We start from the raw sequence: 20,237 nt of genomic DNA, 5'->3' as shown, positions 1-20,237 counted from the left end.
AAGTTTTTAAGAATAAACCATTTGCATGGAGAAAAAAAAAGAAATAACAAATCATTGCCCAAACTCCCGATTTTAACATGTGGTCATAAAAAAGGTTCATAATTATGACTTTGGACTTCAGGTACAGGAAATTGGATTAATCATAATTTTTGGTTCATAAGACTCTCAGCATTGGCTCACACATAGCCTGCTTTTAGTTATGTCTAAAAAAGTCAAGGCCTTGATCATATGGTACCACATGCCTGGCCTATTCCCATCTAAGGATATCATACTGAATTTTGTTATCACTACCCTGCTTTCTCTTCATATAAATTCCATCTATGTGACTTGCAAAAAGGTGTATTTTGGCTATCTGGTACTTCTATTTTGTTGTCTCTAGGGATCTCTAGTTCTGATCACTATATTTCTATTCCACTGTAAGAATATATCACATTTTATTTACCCATCATTCTTCAATGGGGACTTCAATGGTTTCTGGATTTTTGCTTTTTGTAAATAATGCTATGAAAATTCCTGTATGTCTCCTGTTACACCTATGTGCAAGTTTGTCTTGGGTATACACTTAGAAAATTTCTGGATTATAGGATGTTTGAAAGTCCAACTTTAAAAGGTATTAATTACCAAAGCATTTGAAGGATTGAACCACTTTTGGTTGATAACAGGAACCTTTAAGAGATTATGTGGAATCCCTCCAACACTAGATACTGCCAGACTTTTAAATTTTTGCCAATTGAATGAGTGTAAAATAGTATCTTACTATGGTCTTGATTTGCACTGTAACTTCTGCTGGTTTGTAACTTGGCTTTTCCCTTTCTTTGAAGATACCTTAAGGTATTTTTGGTTTAAAATGCCTCATTTTAATAGACAAATTCATCAATAATACTTTCAGTTAATGCTTTGTGTCTTAAAACAGTCCTTCTGTATCCCAACGTCTAAGCAGTAATCATTTTTTTTCAAAGTTTAAAAATTTTGTTTTACATTTAAGATATTAATTTCTTTCCCCTATGGTATGACATAGGGATCAATTTTCACCTTTTTCCACACACTGATAACCAGTTGTGCTCTCAGTATCTAATAGCCTCCTTTCCCCAGTGTGGTGTCCCATCTCTCTTATACCAAGTTCAGCTCATGCATGGCTTTTTCTGGGCATTTTGGTCTAATCTACTGGGATTCTGTACAGGCCTTAGCTAATACCACACTATTTTAATTAACATGGCTTCACAGTGAGTCTTAACATCAGCAGGAAAAATGCCCACCTCCCTGCTCTTTCCTTTCTGAAATGTCCTAGGCCTTTTGCTCTTTATCTTTTACTTTAGAATCACTTTAATAAGTTCCAGGAGAAAACTTGGTGGGATTTTTGATAGGAATTGCTTTGAATCTATAGGTCTATTTGGGTACAAATGACATCTTCATGATATTGTCTGCCTAGCTATGAACATGTCTATTTTTTGAGGTCTTAGTTATCTCTTAATAATGTTTATTTATTTTTTAAATTTCTTTTGCGGTACGCGGGCCTCTCACTGTTGTGGCCTCTCCCGTTGTGGAGCACAGGCTCCGGACGCGCAGGCTCAGCGGCCATGGCTCACGGGCCCAGCCGCTCCGCGGCATGTGGGATCTTCCCGGACCGGGGCACGAACCCGTGTCCCCTGCACCAGCAGGCGGACTTTCAACCACTGCGCCACCAGGGAAGCCCAAGAATTTTTTCTTAAAGAGGCCTTCAACATAACATTGTTAATTTCCTAGGTACTTGGTATTGTAAAAGATGTCCTCCAGTTTTCTAGTTGTTTCTGCTATAAAGAGATGCAACTGCCTTCTGAAAATTAATGTTACACCTACCACCTAACAAAACCCTGTATTTCTGGTACTTTCTCTTTAGATTTATTTGGGCTTTCTAAAAAAACAAACATGTAATGTACAAATAATGAGTTTACTACTTTCTATTTCTTATAAAATTGGCTAGGATTTCTGACACAATTTTGAATATAAGCACTGATAGTGGAAAACCAGCCCTTTGTTTCTGACTTTAAAGGGAAATGAATTTTCCTCTTTTTGGAAGATGCTTGTCTTTTGTTTATTTGGTTTTACATAGAAACTATCACCTTAAGGAAATTCCTTTTTAGTCCTAATTTATCAAGGGTTTTTATCATGAATGGGTATTAAATTCTAATAAATACTTTAACTGGATCTATTGAGATAGTCATAATGGTTTTCTCTCATTTACAGATTTCAATGCTAAGCCATCATTACATGTGACATATGAAGGTAGAATATACATACTATGATAGAGTATACAAGTAGTAAGCAAACAAATGTAAACATAGACATTTGTATTGTAAAATACTATTTTAATCTGTTTTACATAATATTTCAAGTTTTAAAAAGGTTGGCGGCCAGGTAAGTTTGAAACCACAGGACAAATGGTCTTTCTACTTCACAATTCTCCAACTGCCGTGTTTGAGTTATGCTGTTTCTGTTTCTCTAATCCTACCAAAACGAAGCTTCTACTGGATGCTAATTCAGTGTGACAGAGTTCAGAACAGAGAATCAGACAAGAGCTAGAAAATATGACATGTTCGACTCACAGGAATGTAAGATCACAGTTTGTCATCCTAAGATTACTCACAAACAGATGTGAGTTCATCTCACAAAATTAAGTAAAGTAGAAAACTGAAGGACCAGAATCCAAAATGAACTACCAGAAAGAATAAGAGAAAAAGTAATACAAGGGAACATTATGGTTTTCCTTTTTATTTAATCAAAGACTGGTAGATAAACATAAATACAGCACAATTACTTCAGATCATTCTTCATATTGTATACACACAGACCAATGAACATAATCTGAAAGAAACCTGCAGTCAGCAATGAAATGCATACAGCTTTTCCTTCCCTTGCTCAAAAAAATTTAAAAACACACAAACTTAGAATCTCATCAGCACACACTCTCCTGTGACAAATGATTCAGACATAAATAGTGGGTGCAAAGAAACTATATGCTAACATATGTATAACCTTTGTTAATGAAAAACAGAAGCAGCCATAATGATTAAGATACATTCAGTTACTGATAACTAGTTGTGCCCTAAAGGGCATTTATCAAAAGAGAAATCGTGCTGCAGAGAAAAGCTATATATACATACACAATGAGAAAATAAACTGCAAGATTAACGCATGCATGTTTAATACTGGAAAAATCACAGCCCTCCAACATTTCTCCACGTTTGTTATAAAAGCCCTCTGCACTCAACTAAAATTAAAATGATCTTAAAAGGATAATACTTGTAAAGTTTACTTAAGTCTTTTCAGCCACAGAAACTGCAATGTAAATAAATGGTCGGAGTCATTTTCAAAACAAAAACAAAAATCTATTCTTCTGATGACATGCATGATTAAAAGGTCTATGCAAGATACATTGCTCTACATTCCCAATGACTAGGAAAAAAAAAACTCAAGTCAATTTTTAGTTTGCAGATGGTCGAAGGATTTTTTATTCCAGGAGTTCAAATCTTCTGGATCTTTTCACCAACAACTACTGGATTTTCTTTTCTGATTTTCTCAGCAGCATCAGCTTTGTAATTGTAAGAGCAATTGTGTACATCTGAGTAACGGTGTACACCACAGTAAACATTTCCACACCGACATTCAAACCCTGAAAATGGATTAATACACATACGTGAGTTGAATGGAAGGTCTAAAAATATTAAACTCTCTAGCATAATTCATGTTAAAAAGATCATATATTTAGGGCAGCAATCTGAAGAATCATTCCAAACAAGCAGTTTCACAACCTAGTAACATTCTCAAAATCCATAGCTGATAGCTTCATTTCTTTTTCCTACCTACAAATACAAATACAGGTTTGTATCAGCAGACCAAGTCATAACCACTTCTCTGAGCTCAAGTTTTCACCTGTGACACAACTGCTTCCTATCAAAAACAGGGTTGCTAAATTGAAAATGTGAAATACTCCTCAAATACTACAATGTGAAAAAATAAGCATACTGTCAGAAGGCAATCTTAAGATTTAATTAAGGAAGATGAAATGAAACTTTTGACAGAACTGTTAACAAATAGCATTGTATTAGCTTTCCTTGGCTAACCTCCAATGGCGAGGTGAACTGTAATCTGGCTGAGTGATTTAAAGCATGAGATGTAGTTACGGTTGCCTACTGAATCTATTTACTAACACAGGCAAATTACTTAGCCTCTCTGAACCTTAGCTTCTGCATCTCTAACTTTGGAATCACTTACAGTAAGAATTAAATGAGGAAGTATTAAGTGCCTAACATATAGTAAACATGCAATAAATGCTACTGATTTTAGGGAAATGCCCCAAGAATTGAAGCCAAAACAGAGAAATAAGCAGTGTGGATAGTCTTTAAAATAAAACCAGTCCTGCACCCCCAAATTAGGATTTTATGGTATGATGGAATTACTGGAAATGGAAGATAGGAATCAATATTTTAAACATTGACATTTGATGTAAACTTCCTTTACCAAATTTTTTAAACTTCAAAAAGATACTCTGTAACTTCATAATTTTCTTTTATTTTTAAAATTTTGTTATTATTTTTTTGGCTGCACCACATGGCTTGTGGGATCTTAGTTCCCCGACAAGGGACTGAACCTGGGCCCTCAACAGTGAAAGCGTGGAGTCTTAACGACTGGACCGCCAAGGAATTCCCCTATAATTTCATAATAATAAATGAAAAATGGAGCCAAGAATAATACTAGACTGACAAGACAGAAATTACTAAGTCGCAGCCTTCTTTCTAATCATGAAGTCCAAGTTTCTGAGGTTTAGAAAGACAGTATTTGATGCTAAATATGTACACTTTAAAAGGCCTTACTTGTTCACGTCTGTACTCTTTAAATAAATACATTTGCCAAGGCATGGGCCAGTCTTAAACATCTCTGATATCAGACTGTAAATCTCCTTTCCTCTTTATCTACACCTTAGCCAGATAAACCTTCCTAAAGCATAATTTACTCAAAATCTTATCTCGGGCTTCCCTGGTGGCACAGTGGTTAAGAATCCGCCTGTCAATGCAGGGGACATGGGTTCGCGCCCTGGTCCAGGAAGATCCCACACGCTGCGGAGCAACTAAGCCCATGCACCACAACTACTGAGTCCATGTGCCACAACTACTGAAGTTCGCGCACCTAGAGCCCGTGCTCTGCAAAAGAGAAGCCACCACAATGAGAAGCTCATGCACTGCAATGAAGAGTAGCCCCGGCTCGCTGTTACTAGAGAAAGCCCACGCACAGCAACAAAGACCCAACGCAGCCAAAAATAAATTAAAAACAAAACAAAACAAAACAAAACTTATCTCCTCTTAAGCCAATTTCTTAGGCAGAGTATTCAGCACAATGCCTGGCACATAGTAAACAATAAATGGTAACTATTTATAGCTGCAACTGTTCCCCATCAATTAACCACAGTACACATCATTAGCCTTCTCTCTATGGTGGTATCTAACCCCCTTCTTCACATATTGTGTGCTACAATCCCCTTTTACGGTCCCCTAAACATGCCCTATCCTTTCTGTGAGCTTTCGTTCAAGGTACTTTTTTTTTTTTTTTTTGCCTGAAATGCCCCCATTTCCATCAGTTATTAACTCCCACTCATCTTTCCAGACCCAGCTGAAACAGTCTACCTTCAGGAATTTGATGGGCCTCTACTCCTCTTCTTTTATATAAATTACTCACACCCATCTCTGAATTCCCAAAGAAATCTACTTGACTGCACTTAAATGTACTCTCTTTGCCAAATATCCAAGTAATATTTCAAACATTTTCTTCTCCCTCTCTTAATAACAATCCCAGCTAACAGAGCTCTGTTACAGTAGTCAACATGTACTGATTACTTATTGTGTGGCAGCACGTGGCTATCACCTTACATATATGAGCTCTCTGAACCCTCATGACAACCTGTGACTAGCCACTTTACATAGAGAAAGTACTTCACAGCTCACCAAGGACTTAAATATTCTCTCTCACACAACAAATTCGGCTCTCTGAAGGCAGGAGCCACATCTTTGCCCTTTCACAGCACCTGGCGCACTGACCTTACCTGTCTAATATTCTCTAACTCAGCTGAAACGAATTTTTAAAAGAAAAGTTATTCATTTCACTATTAGGTCTGTAATTAAAGCTACTTTTATTTAAGAAAATTCAGAAGGTGAAGCATATCCATTATTAACTCATATGGGAACAGAAACAATCTTAATTGAAGCCATTAATAGTAAGTCATGCATCATCATAAATAAAATCTTAATTTTAAACCATGTGATTTAGGCCCTTACCAGTAAGTCCCACTTTCTTCCTGCACATGAAACAGCGATTCTTTTTTTGTTTTGGTTTTTCAAGAGACTTGCTTTGCTCTTCAGATGGTTGCTGTGCCGTTTCTGATACTGAAGCTGATAAAAATAGGAAGGTGGTAAAATTTAATTATTCAATGAGATTTTGAAATTTGGGTGGTTGTTACCCCTCACCCCACCCCCACTGATCTGTTTATTCAGAGGATAACTGAGTAATTTATTTATTTACTAGCATGGAAAGATGCTCACATTAAGTTACAAAGTAGTTTATATAATATGACCCCCTTTTGGTGAAATGCATCTATGTATGTTAAGTATGCATGTATGTATACACACATGGAGAAAATCTAGACTATACACTGGCATGTTAACAAGTGACTCTAAAAGCACTTTATTTTCTAAAATTTCTAATAATTATGTATTTGACCAATAAAAGACATACAACACACAAATACTACTTGGGTATTCTAAGGGAGTGTGTAAGAAAATGGTCACATGCAAACTTCTAAATATTGTTGAGCTCAGAACTATGTAGATTTCAAAGAGAATAAGGGGAAAAAGCCTGAAACCAAGATTTAGTGGAATACTAAGTATGTTCAAAATTCTCAGAATGTTTCATATAAAACCTTTAAAATATTGAGAATAAGATAAATGGATTAAAATGTTATAATTAAGATAATAAATTGATTTAAGTGTTGAAGCCAAGGCCAGCTGCACCAAAATTCAGGTCTAATTATTGCCCCCTAAATCCTAACTAATGTGACCCCCGCCACTCCCTCTCACTAACTACCCTGGCCCTCCCAAATGCTGTTACTAGAGTTAGAATCTATCAGGTGACCTAGCAGATATGGTATCTTGTTATAAAACAGTCAGTGACTTGCCAGGGATCAAGGATTTAATCTCTCCAATTTTATCACCAACCAGTCCTCCTTCTTCAGTAATCTACCACTTAACCAATCTATGGGACTATGCCAGGTACCTTTGCTGTGTACAACCAATTCAAAAGGACTTCCTTTCTCTCATTTCACCTAGGTCAATTGCCCTTTAAAGCCTCCAGGAAACCCTGTCTCAGTTCTCTTGCAACGTTTCATTCTGATTACCCTTAATTCCCTTAAGTACTCTCTACCAAATTCTGGGCACTTCACATGAGCCCCCTCTTCCATCCATGCTTCACACATTGCATCCAAATCATCTGCCTTACATGAGAATCTAATGATGTGCCCTCCAATGTTTAAAATTCTTTGACGACTCCCCACAAACCCCCAGGATAAATAAAGCCCAGAGGTCCTTCAGGATTTTTCTCATCCTTCTTTTCTAGCCTTGTCTCTCCCCATTCCTCAACAATACTCCATGCTTCAGGCATACTGAAGTATTTGCAGTTTCCCTAAACATACTAAATTCTCTCTTACCTCTGGGCTTTTTGTAAAAGTTGCCCTTTCTATGTGGAACACTTTTCCTATGCCCCTCTTGTCCCTCTCCTCCTTACCTGGCTAACTCCAATGTGTCTTTTTTGTTTAAGCTTATATTATCAGCTCTTACTCCATTCCCTCCCCCACAACTTAGACTAGGAAACCCTACTATGCCCGGTAGCACTTTCTGTACTATTACATTATAAATGCCTATTTGACTTTAACCTGCCCTTAACCTTTCAGGGCAGGAACCTGTCATTTTCATCCTTGTTACCAGTGCCTCTACTACACAGCAGGCATTCAATAAATATCTGTTGAACTGAATTAGTATTGAGTTATTTACCTATTGTATTTATGTGCTCCATTTCCCCAACTACACTGTAAGCCTGCTGAGAAGGATAGCATCCTATTCCCTCTTTGAATTTCCAGCACCTATCACAGTGAACTACACAGTAGATGCTCAAACATTTGATGTAATGGATTCTAACCTGCTTATGTTAACACATTATCTCATATTTTAACAAAATATGACAAAAGGCAAAACACCACAAACTAACAAATAAATATGCATGAATGAAGAACTCTATAACATGATTATTCCACCTGGACATTCTAAAGCTAGATGGGAGACAGTGCTACCAATATCTACATTTTTTTTTGAAACAAAATGTGGATACATAAAGCCTTTTATTTTTAATAAGTATATGCCCCTAGAATGTAAGCTCCATGAGGGCAGGGGCTGAATGTCTCACTTGCTGCTTTATCCCCAGCTCCTAGAACAGTATCACATAAGGTTTGGCTGTGTGTAAAGAGCTCAAAAATAGTTAACTTGCAATCAGAAAAGAATCTGTTCTATTTATTACCTTTGAAATCTATAAGGCATACCTATTCTCCCAAGCAAGTCTGATATTCAAATATACTAATATAAATAATGCTTTACTGGCAGAAATAACACCACTATCCCACAAGATTACATATTTAACAAAACCAATTTAACTACTGAGACACAAACTTTGGTATCTGGAAATGGAGAATAGTGAAAATACATTTATCTGCTATGGATACAAACGCTACTGCATACCTCAACAGAGACATTTTGCAGTATTAACCCTAAAGATCTGTCAAAGCAAATGGTTTCTCTTTAACTGAGGTAACTGCATAACCTTTGAAGTGAAGGATCAGGGGGCACGCTAAAAGCTTATAAACTAGGGTTCAAATTTGAGGCTGACCAATGTCCACTATATCCTCATCAGACTAAGGTAACCTTAGCTTACCTGCAGTTATTGGCTGGTACCTGAATTTAAACATTTACCAAATGAATTCATGGGCAAGATGATAACAGTATTCTGTAAAAGTCTAAGATTCTTAGAAATTACTCCTGTTTCCCCAATTTTCACGTGAGATTTAAGATCAAGGCAAACCATAATTATCGAACTCTAAGTTACATAAAAGGAAACAATCTTTTAAAACGGCCATACTAAATAAATAAATAAATAAATAAGCAAGCAAGTAAGCAAGCAAACAAGCCATACAGTAGACTAAGGGCCAAAGGGCCATACTCTTATTGAACCTGAAGCCAAAATAAGGACAGTTTCCCCAGAACTAGGCAGTTTTTCATATTCTGAATTGAGAATTGTAAACAGAGAATACCCACTTGTTAATGATTAAGGATAGGTGGCTGCCTGTGTTGCATCCACTGGTCCTAAAGGGCTATTTGGGAGGCCTATGCAATGGCATAAAGGCTGAGAGATAAACTGTACAGCACTTGCTAATAATTTTTAATGGTAATCTCAACTAGACAAAGTCTTCTGGCCACTACTTTAAAGATACTTCAAAAAGCACCAGGCAGGTAAAATTAGTTTAACGACCCACATGGAGGACCACATTCAAGAGGAACAAGGTCCCCTGCTCTGCGTCCTGTGGAAGGAAGGAAGGAAGGAAGGAAGGGAGGGAGGGAGGGAAGAAAAGAAAGAAAAGAAAGAAAAAAGTACACAAATATAACAATGAGTACATAAAACTATTTAGCACTACCTGTTTGGGGGCATAGTCAAGACACATGGTGAAAAATAAAACTGAACCTAAGATGACATTAATACGTAAACCCCGAACATTATCTTACAGTAGATACAATATCTATGTAATATAACATATATCCCTTACATATATGGACATGTTATATATATAACATATATCCATATATATAACTTGTCATGACAAGTCTCATTCAAGGATTACACTAAGCATTCTGAGGGTGGGGACTATTTCTATTCACCACTGTATACCCAGTGCTTACACAGAGCGGTTGCTCAACAGATATTTAGTGAATAAATGTACACTTTTACAATGACCCATTAGGATAAAATTCATTTCCCTTCTCTGGACTTCACTTCCTTACCTGCAAAATAAGGGGGAGGACAAAATGACCTTTATGTTATTCTTAGCTCAAAAATCCATTACAAGACTTCCCTGGCAGCGCAGTGGTTAAGAATCCGCCTGCCAATGCAGGGGACACGGGTTCGAGCCCTGGTCCGGGAAGATCCCGTATGCCGTGGAGCAACTAAGCCCCTGCGCCACAACTATTGAGCCTGTGCTCTAGAGCCCGTGAGCCACAACTACTGAGCCCACGTGCCACAACTACTGAAGCCCGTGCGCCTAGAGCCCATGCTCTGCGACAAGGGAAGCCACCGCAATGAGAAGCCCGCGCACTGCAACAAAGAGTAGCCCCCGCTCACCGCAACTAGAGGAAGCCCTCGCACAGCAACAAAGACCAACACAGAAAAAAAAAATCCATTACAAAATGAAAAAATTTTTTAATAGTCAAGAGAAAAATTAGCCTGCATAGCGGGCTAATAGGATCCAAAAAAAATAGGGTCCAAAAAAAAATAATGAGAATCATATATTTAATTTTATATTTTCTAGCAGGTATGTTAAAAAGTAGAAACAGATAAAACTAATTTATGTTATCATTTAAATACGAAATCAATATGAAAAGTATTAATAGAATATTTCACTGTCTTTTTTGCTACTAAGTCTTCAAAAGCACTGTATATGTTACAACTAGAGTGTAACTAGCAAATAAATATGCACTAAATATCTAACTTCGGACTAGCCACATTTCAAGTGATCACATGAGGCTGGTGGCCACCATCCTGAAGAGAGCAGCCCTGTAAATGAGATCAGTTTCTAATAGCAGCTATTTGGAGGCAAAATACTGTTAAATTAATCCTTAAAATACAACTTTGTGTCATCTTATAACAAACAAAAAGAAGCAACCAATCTTCAAAATGGCTCTCTTCCCTTATCATGGATTAGAACCCAATACCTTAGAGATTTTCGATGACCTGATTCTAGACAATCTTTCCAACTTTAGTTCCAACACATACTTGTCTGAACTGGCCACTCTAGCAACTGTTGTTCTACCTCCCAAATTTCGTGTTTTCCTACCAGTATGCTTTTGCTTTTACAAACTCTTCTCCAGCAAAAAAGCCCTCTTCATGGTGCCTATCTTTCACAAAAATGGAGTCATACAATACGCTGGCCTTTTGTACCTGGCTTCTTTTATTTAGTATATTTTCAAAGTTCATCCACGTTGCAGCACATATCAGAACGTCATTCCTTTTTATGGCCGAATACTATTCCAGTGTATGAATATACCACTTCTTGTTTATCCAATCATCTGTTGACAGCCATATGGGTTCTTTCCGTGTTTTGTTAATTATGAATAATGCTGCTATGAATATTTTTTTTTTTTCTTTTTTTTTGCGGTATGCGGGTCTCTCACTGTTGTGGCCTCTCCCGTTGCGGAGCACAGGCTCCGGATGCGCAGGCCCAGCGGCCATGGCTCACGGGCCCAGCCGCTCCACGGCATATGGGATCCTCCCAGACCGGGGCACGAACCCGTATCCCCTGCATCGGCAGGCGGACTCTCAACCACTGCGCCACCAGGGAGGCCCTGAATATTCTTATATAACTTTGAGTTAACTTTGAGTTTAACTTTGAGTTAACTTTTTTAACTGTCAAACTGTTTCCCAAAGTGGCTGCACCATTTTACATTCCCAACAGTCATGAATAAGGGTTCCAATCTCTCCACATCCTTAACACTTCGGTCATTTTTATATCTTCTTTGGAGAAATGCCTATTCAAACCCTGTGCCCTTTTAAAAATTGGGTTGTCTTTATTGTAGAATTATATTTCTTTATATGTTCTAATCAGATATACAATTTGCAATTTTTTTCCGTGTTGTCTTTTCACTCTTTATAGTCCTCTGAAGCAAAAACGTTTTTAATTTTGATGTAGTTCAATGTGTCTATTTTTTCTTTGCTTGTGCTGTAGGTGTCATGTCTAAAGAAACCTAATCCAAGGTCATGAAGATTTATGCCTGTTTTCTCTTACAAGTTTTATAGTTTTAGCTCTTACATATTGGTCTTTGATGTATTTTGTGTAAATTTTTGTGTATGGTGTGAGGTAGGAATCCAACTTTGTTTAAATGGCCCAGCATCATATGTTTTTTCCCTATGGAATGATCTTGGCACCACCTTGTTGGAAAATCAATTGCCTGTAAATGTGAGAATGCTATTTCTGGACTCTCAATTCTATTCCATTGATCTATATGACTATCCTCATACTAGTACCATGTAGTCTTGATTATTGTAGCCTGTATTAAGTTTTTAAATTGGGAATTGTTAGTCCTCCAACTTTGTCCAGATTGTACTGGCTATTATCACCCACTCTTTAAAAATCCATCTGACTTTTAATCCATACAAATTTCTGATTTTTAGTTGAAAGGGACTATTCCCCTCTGATTGTTCTGAACCACTGATCTGACAATTCAACTTGGTATGAAGAAAGGAACCCTCAGAGCTGAAAAGACTATGAGAATTCTAATTTACTCTGCCACTCAGTGCAGAGATCCCCTCTACTTTGTTCCTGACAGTAAGTCAGCTCTCTGAAAACACTTCTGTGATGGAGAGCTCACCACCTTAGTCACGATTACATTCTACTGCTGGAAAGCTTCAATATTCTCTTATGCTAAGCCTCCCAAAACACTGGTATTATACAGAATAAGAATGTCCTCTGTAGTTATAAACAAATCACATTTCATCTTATTTCACTGACTTCTAATAACTTCTAAGGTGGACATGGTTATTATTCTCCTTCAAAAGTAATTAAAATAAGGTTCAGAGAAGAGGAGGTGTCAAGACATGAGAACAGAACTTCTGAATCCAAATTCCATATTCTTTTTACTCTGCTCCAGTATCTGAGGGACTGAGAGGTTAACTGAAGTTAAGCATATTGTTCTAATAGAAATGAAGTATGATAGTTTAGAGTGCACAAAGACACTTAAAAGTTTTTGTTTTTAAAAAGCTAAGCTGGGACTTCCCTGGTGGTCCAGTGGTTAAGAATCCGCCTGCCAATGTAGGGGACATGGGTTCGAGCCCTGCCTGGGAAGATCCCACATGCCAAGGAGCAACTAAGCCCGTGCTCCACAACTACTGAGCCCACGCTTTACAGCCTGCAAGCCACAACTACTGAGCCCACACACCACAACTACCGAAGCCTGTGTGCTCTAGGGCCTGCATGCCACAACTACTAAAGCCTGTGCACCTAGAGCCCGTGCTCCGCAAGAGAAGCCACCGCAATGAGAAGCCCGCGCACCACAACGAAGAGTAGCCCCAACTCACGGCAACTAGAGAAAGCCCGTGTGCAGCAACAAAGACCTAACGCAGCCAAAAAAAAAAAAAAAAAAAAACACCTTAAAAAAATTTTTTTTAATACAAAGCTAAGCTTTCATAAACTGGAAATCTGTCATTCCTAACTGATACTGTGTAAGTGAGGTACTGTTGTTTATTAAGTTAAAAGGCATAACTAAACGAGAAAGATGCAGTAATATGGTAAATTCTCAGGTAAACATGAAAAAAATTCTTCAGAGCTTCTCCGTTAAAAAGTAGAAAAATTATTCAGAGCCGTGAGGACAAAATGGAAGCAGTACCACCCACCTGGTGGCAACTTACCTAATTATAAGCAGAATACCTACAGAGAAAAAAAGCTGTTTCAAGGACACTATTCTGAAAACTCCAACAACAATGTTAGGAAATTCTGGCTTAGGCACACAGATGCTACTCTTGTACCCTCTTCCACCTGGGATGATCTTCCTATCTAAAAAAATTTCCCTTGAGGAATACAAGTGCAATAATAAGGAAGAAAACAGATACCTGGGTAGGTCACCAAACCAGTTGATCCTACCCTGGGAACTGAGGGAGGGCTGGATATGGCAACAGAAACACACACAAGGACATCCTAGTCCAGGAAGCACAACTGTCTAGTGGAAAGAATAATGGCCTAGAGTCAGGTGCTTAGGTTCCAGTTACAGCTCAAATGACCACAGGACTTAAGTCAAAGGCTTCTTCTCTTTTCGTCCATCTATTAAGTAGATGGAAAAAATATTCTCTGCATTTGTTCCTATCAAATAGGGAAATCACAAGTTCATTATGTGTTATCAGTGTATGTGTATATATATGTATATATATACATATATTCGTGTGCATGTTTATAATAAGACATTTTAAATTCAACAGTATAACATATTTTTAAAAAACTAGGCTGTTAAGAGATTTTACCCATTGAAAACTAATCCTCTCAAACTCACATGAAACTTACAACTGATTGTTCAAAGATTCCGCTATGCTGAAATTATGAATGCTAAGTTTTTAAAAGGTACTTAAAAGTTAATACTGGTTTAACTTAAAAGTCATTGAAATTACAGTGAAAAAAGGAGTCTATACAATTTAAAACCACTCTACAATTTCTCCTAAAATGGCATCAAGACCACCGTTTGCATTAATGTATCTATGGCTATGTGGAGAAAACTATATTGTTCTCCATACACCATAAATGTCACTTCATATTACATTAGTTCACCAACTTACAATCTTCATTTTTTGTCAAACTTGCAAAACAACTGCTATTTTATTCTTTTTCTTTAAAAATTTATTTATTTATTTATTTTATTTTTGGCTGCGTTGGGTCTTCGTTGCTGTGCGTGGGCTTCTCACTGCAGTGGCTTCTCTTGAGGAGCACGGGCTCTAGGGTGTGCAGGCTTCTGTAGTTGCAGTACATGGGCTCAGTAGTTGTGGCTCACGGGCTCTACAGTGAAGGCTCAATAGTTGTGGTACACGGGCTTAGTTGCTCTGCCGCATGTGGGATCTTCTTGGACCAGGGATTGAACCCGTGTCCCCTGCCTTGGCAGGCGGATTCTTAACCACTGCACCACCAGGGAAATGCCTGCTATTTTATTCTTAAGCAGCATATATTTTCCCACTACCAACATTCTAAAATTTGTTCGATTGTAAAACATAAATAACACCTTCATGGTTGGCAGCCTATTTTCATTCTTCCTTACTTGGCTCTCTCTCAAAATTGCTAAGCAACCCTTGCTTCTTGAAAATTCTGTTGACATCTGTGGCCTAAAACTAACCAGGATCTCGATGACTTCTTCCTCTCCCCTTTGCTGACTCATTATCCTACTTGCTCTTCTTGATTTTGCCTCTCATTTTCAACCTGTGCCAAGGACTTCCAAATCTCAGACATAATACTGATCATACATTTAAATACCTATTAACTATCTACAACCTCCAATTGAGATTTTAAGTTTTGAAATTTGACCAATTCCAATTTACTCCATCTAAAATCTTGACTAACCATTACTTCTTTCAACGTCCCTGTTGCAAACAACCACACCATTGCCATTTCAACTGTCATACAACTGAAAGCTTTAATACCACCCCTGTCTTATTTCCCATGTCTAATGGATAACTAGATTTGGGGAATTCTTCTATTTCTGTTTTTAAAATATTCCTTATCTCTGCCCGTCCTTATATTTTCCTATTTAACTAAAAAATTATTCCCATATGGGAATATTATACTGGAATACTTATGTTGGCCAGACAGTACATTTTTCTATAGCAAAATCTACAAAGAGGCAAATTATGCCAATCATTTGTTGGGCATGAAATCAGAGGAAGGGAAATTAGCTAGCTTAACTGAATTTAAACTTCAGCTAAGATTGCCAGATATATCTGTCACCACCCTGTGAACACCATGTACAATGGAAGGTTTCACTGGGCATGGCATCTCCTCCCTTTAAATCTCGCCATAGGTAAAATGACACACAGCTCATCTTTGGACTTGTCTTTCCAGAGTATCCTTCTCAACTTACACATTGTTTCCACACACTAACAGAATATAATTAAGCACAGATTTTTAACAGCATCCTAAATGCCTCCTCCACCATCTCTGCCCACTAAGAAAGCCTTCAAACACATTTTCAAGTCTTCCTAGATCCACTTCACTTTAATCCACATAATGTGGATATAAAGAGCATGGGCAAGAACAAGAGACACCATGCTGTAAATAAGAGTAACTGAATGTGACTGTTGTGCTGATAGTCACACACAGGGAAAGAGGAGGTCACTGCCAGTCAAAATAATCAGTCACTTAGATAACCTGAGTCAAAAGCAAGAGATTCCTCTCCAACCAGCAGCCCCAGTTTGCTGGGAGAGGAAATAGTATTTAGGTTAAATTGGGCAAAACAGTAAAAGAGAACAGTATAATACCACCACTCATTCATTTAATTATATTTCTTAAACAAAACAGATTTTTCATTTTCTATGTTTATGCTGATGACCTAATTACATATAAGTGGGAAATGGCTCCCAACATTTCAGTCAATTAAATACTTGAGGATATAAAATATTCTGCTCATAAAGAAAACAAATGTAAAAATATGTTATCTTAGGCAGGTCATTTAAAAAACATACACATCTAAGATAGTGCCTGGCTTGTAATATTCAAATGTTAAATAAATGACAAAATATATGCTAGTTCATGTGCAAACCTTGCAGGTCTTCTGTTTCAGGTATTGCTTTATCCACAGATGTACTGTCCACTTGGGAAGATGCTACAGATTCTGATAAAAGTGACTGATTTGATACAGGGCTAGAAAAGCAAAAATATTTAGATTTTAAAAGATGATCTCTATGCATGAATAGTAACTAAAGTGATTAATAAGAGTTCACATATGTAAGTAGATCATTAAGACAAGAATTAATCAGAGATACATTTTTTTTATAACTTAAACATAACTATAGAGCTTTGAAACCTGAGACCAATTTGGACCAGAAGTTTATTGCTTTGAAAATAAAGCAGCAGTATATGTCCACTGTGTATGAATTCACTAAATGAAAACTAGTATGATAAAGACATAATTCAGGAACCCTAATACAAGTTGTATATGACACACTGGCATAGCAGAACTGAATATCTCCCATTATAAACTGGAAAAAGGAACTTCAGAGTAGAAACTTAATATCTGTTTCCTAACAGTAGAATAAGAATAAAACAAACATTTCTGTGTTTTCAGGCTTCTAAATGATGTGACTTCAAAGTTAAAAAGAAAAAATATACTACGATACAAATAGATATCAGTACATCATGATATTAAACGAAGGCAACCTGTGACAAGACTGTACTTTTTAATACAAAGCACTAGTACTTGCATAATAAGCCTATGACTAGAAGAACTGAACATGCTTCAGAAGGACTTCAAGGGTTGGTCAGGATATATTATGAAGAGAAATAAAGAAAAACCTGTCTGAAAGGAAATCTGAGACTAAAAGACAACTCCCTACTCCCACCCCAATTTAAAACCAATAAAAAGATTTTTCTGACTAGTCACTAATAATAATGAGACAGATACAATTTTATGCCAGTTAATCCTAAAGTGACTACATAGTTTTCCTTCTTAACGGAACTGATCACATGGAATATATGCTTTATTTTTCAATAGCTTTCCAATCACACTTCAGAGGCTACATCTTACCTTGGCTGCATAGATGACGATGTAGAGTCTAGCGCCGACGGAGCCTCTGGGACACTGCCATCTGTGCACTGAACTGGTAAAGACTCAGACAGACTACTGACAGAAGGTGCTGTAACAGGACCACATCTCAGGTTAGTGACTCTGTACCCTGGGCAGGCCAACACCTCATCTACAAAAATCAAGATCAGTTTTCCACGAAATATAGTATATGGATTTTGTTTTACTAGATAATATGCCGGTTCATTACTTTAGTTAAAATTTTTTCAATAGTTTTCCTATGAAAAGAATGCTGATTTTAACCAAGGAAACCATATACAAAATGTATATATCCAAAATTAAACTACTATTTCTTAGGACTGATTATTACCCAAACCCTTTAATTCACAAATATCTTCCAAGTACTAGCGCACAAATATTTCATGTAAAAAAGAATTTTGCAGAAAGGCAAACATAAGTTCAAAATTAAAATCTGTGCTCAGGTTATATTACTTTACCTGTTCTTTATAAGGCAGAAATGTAGATGATGACTTAAAAAACAATAATTTATATTCATTTGATCTTAGCCTTAAGTAAAGAAGTTTTGATTAAATGATTCTAGCTTTTGGCTTCAACACAAAGCAAGACTCTACACACAATTTTAAATGAACTAAGTAACAGCCTGCACTTTCATTCACCACAAAAACCTATACATTTAGGCATTAACCTACATGAGAACTATCCTAGATGAGTACCATTAACACTTTACTTTTGCAAAGCTTATACTCAAAATCCTCATGATCCTTCTTACACAACTACTGAAACAAAAGCCACTTCAATTCCAGGAAAATCCTTTGACATAAAAATGCATAAAGAACTCACATGAACTGGGGATGAACATCCCTTTCTCTGAGTCAAACTGTTACACCTCTCCTTCCTAATGGAGAAAGGCTTTTTCTACTGTCAGCTGTGGCTATATATAACTCACTCTTTCCTTCTACAACTGTCTTGGCTTCAAAAGTCATCCTAGATAAAAGAAGCAAGGTCCTCGTACAGCCCTCACTCCCTTACACCTTATTTTCCAAGACAGCTATATATACTTGAATGAAGTGTGCCTCTATTTTAATAAGATAATAGAATTCTCTAACACAGCAAGTAAGAAGTAGTTCTTTTCAATGGGTAAGGATACTATTCCTGTTTCCCTACCACTGATAATCACATTATGTAATGAGACATTTTCCTGATGTAAGTGTAGTAATAGAAGTAAAATGTGAAAGCAGAAAAAGGTACTGGGTACCCTGTGCTATTCAGGTGTATCTCAATTATGAGTAGTGCTGTGTTTTACTTACCAGGTAAGAATTACTTACCAGGTGGGCTTATTCTACCATTACTACTATTCTGTCTTTGAAGATGTTCTTTATAACATACTGAACACATGCCATTTGTACGAGGGTTTCCATAAAATCCGCAGCCAGTGGAACAAAGCATAGGCACTTGGCTGTGATTAGTTTCTTGAGCCATGTTCCTCTGTTGCACACCTGAAATTTACACAGAATTAGCAAAGAACTCACACACTACAATCATACATTATCCAAATTTGCTTTATATAATAAAGGAAAATGCACTTATACGCTACCCTAAACCACTCTGTGCAGCTGTCTCAACACATAGGCTAAGGTAGAGACAGAAAAAAAATAAAGATCAAAAGGATACAAACTCAACTTTTATCTCCGACCCACTGTATACAAGTAGGTCTGTACTGGTTCAAAAATGTTATGAACTAGAGAAGGGAATCTGTACTAAAGACTCCGCACCATCAGAATGTTAAGGAAAATCCTTTAAGTCTAGGTTCAGCTTGGACTCCTGGTAATGAGAAATACAGTTTGCTATGTGTTGTATTATTAACTTTTAAGCATTTAAACTTTTGCTATAAGTTCATGTTTTAACTTGCATAATGTTTTCTGTTTAAAAAGCACTGAACATATCAATGCTGGTGGAGATGTGGAGAAATTGGCAGAACACTGTTAAATGAGAAGCTGGGTCAATCTTTTTGGAAAGCTACGTGGCAACTCACCTTAAGAGCCTTGTAAAAGATTGCCCTTTTGAACCAATCATTCTCGTTCAATAGAATAACTAGGGTATAATCAGGAGAAAATTATATATACATATGTATATATACACACACACACAAGGGATGTGTTTTACAGCATATTTATAATGCTGACAAACTTAAAATAACTTAAATATCTAACATTAGGAGAATGGATTTTTTTCGAAAGTTAAGCAGTCATTAAAAATACTTTAGAATTCTTTTTGAAGGAGGAAATTGCTGATAATGAATGAAAAAGCACAATATGAAATGTATATACAATATGTTCCCAATTAGGACCAAAAAAAGCATCTATTAACCATCAATAAGGATAAGAAAGAATATATCCAAGGATGGCAAAGTTAACTGTGATTTTTTTTTCTGATTTGTACCTTCTCTGTACTTTTAAAATCCTCTTAAATGAAGATACTACTTATGTAATGGGGAACAAAATATTTATTTATTTTTAGAGTATTTAAAATTCAAAAACTAACAGGCAGAGGAACTGTTTGGGAACCACACAGGCAATAATCAATTACAGCAGATGGAAGAACCCCATGTGCCAT

At 36.9% G+C, this 20,237-nt stretch overlaps 1 protein-coding gene across 3 annotated transcripts in view; it reads right to left on the bottom strand.

Annotated features, from left to right (window-relative positions):
* Positions 1 to 2,324: 2,324 nt before the first annotated feature.
* ZFAND6 (zinc finger AN1-type containing 6) overlaps positions 2,325 to 20,237 on the bottom strand; it is a 76,026-nt gene continuing 58,113 nt past the window's right edge. For all 3 annotated transcript variants that reach the window (XM_081226781.1, XM_081226780.1, XM_081226779.1), the window contains 5 exons: positions 18,950 to 19,120; positions 17,607 to 17,715; positions 16,623 to 16,723; positions 6,306 to 6,419; positions 2,325 to 3,649 (listed from right to left, as the gene is read on the bottom strand). In XM_081226781.1, coding sequence (XP_081082907.1) covers positions 3,501 to 3,649; positions 6,306 to 6,419; positions 16,623 to 16,723; positions 17,607 to 17,715; positions 18,950 to 19,103 — 627 coding nt within the window. In that variant the 5' untranslated portion in view covers positions 19,104 to 19,120 and the 3' untranslated portion in view covers positions 2,325 to 3,500. The remainder of the gene's footprint in view (positions 3,650 to 6,305; positions 6,420 to 16,622; positions 16,724 to 17,606; positions 17,716 to 18,949; positions 19,121 to 20,237) is intronic.

Source organism: Mesoplodon bidens (genome assembly GCF_964165515.1).
Source record: "Mesoplodon bidens genome assembly, chromosome: 3".
NCBI classification, from domain to species: domain Eukaryota; kingdom Metazoa; phylum Chordata; class Mammalia; order Artiodactyla; family Ziphiidae; genus Mesoplodon; species Mesoplodon bidens.
This window is presented reverse-complemented; position numbering and strand designations above follow the sequence as displayed.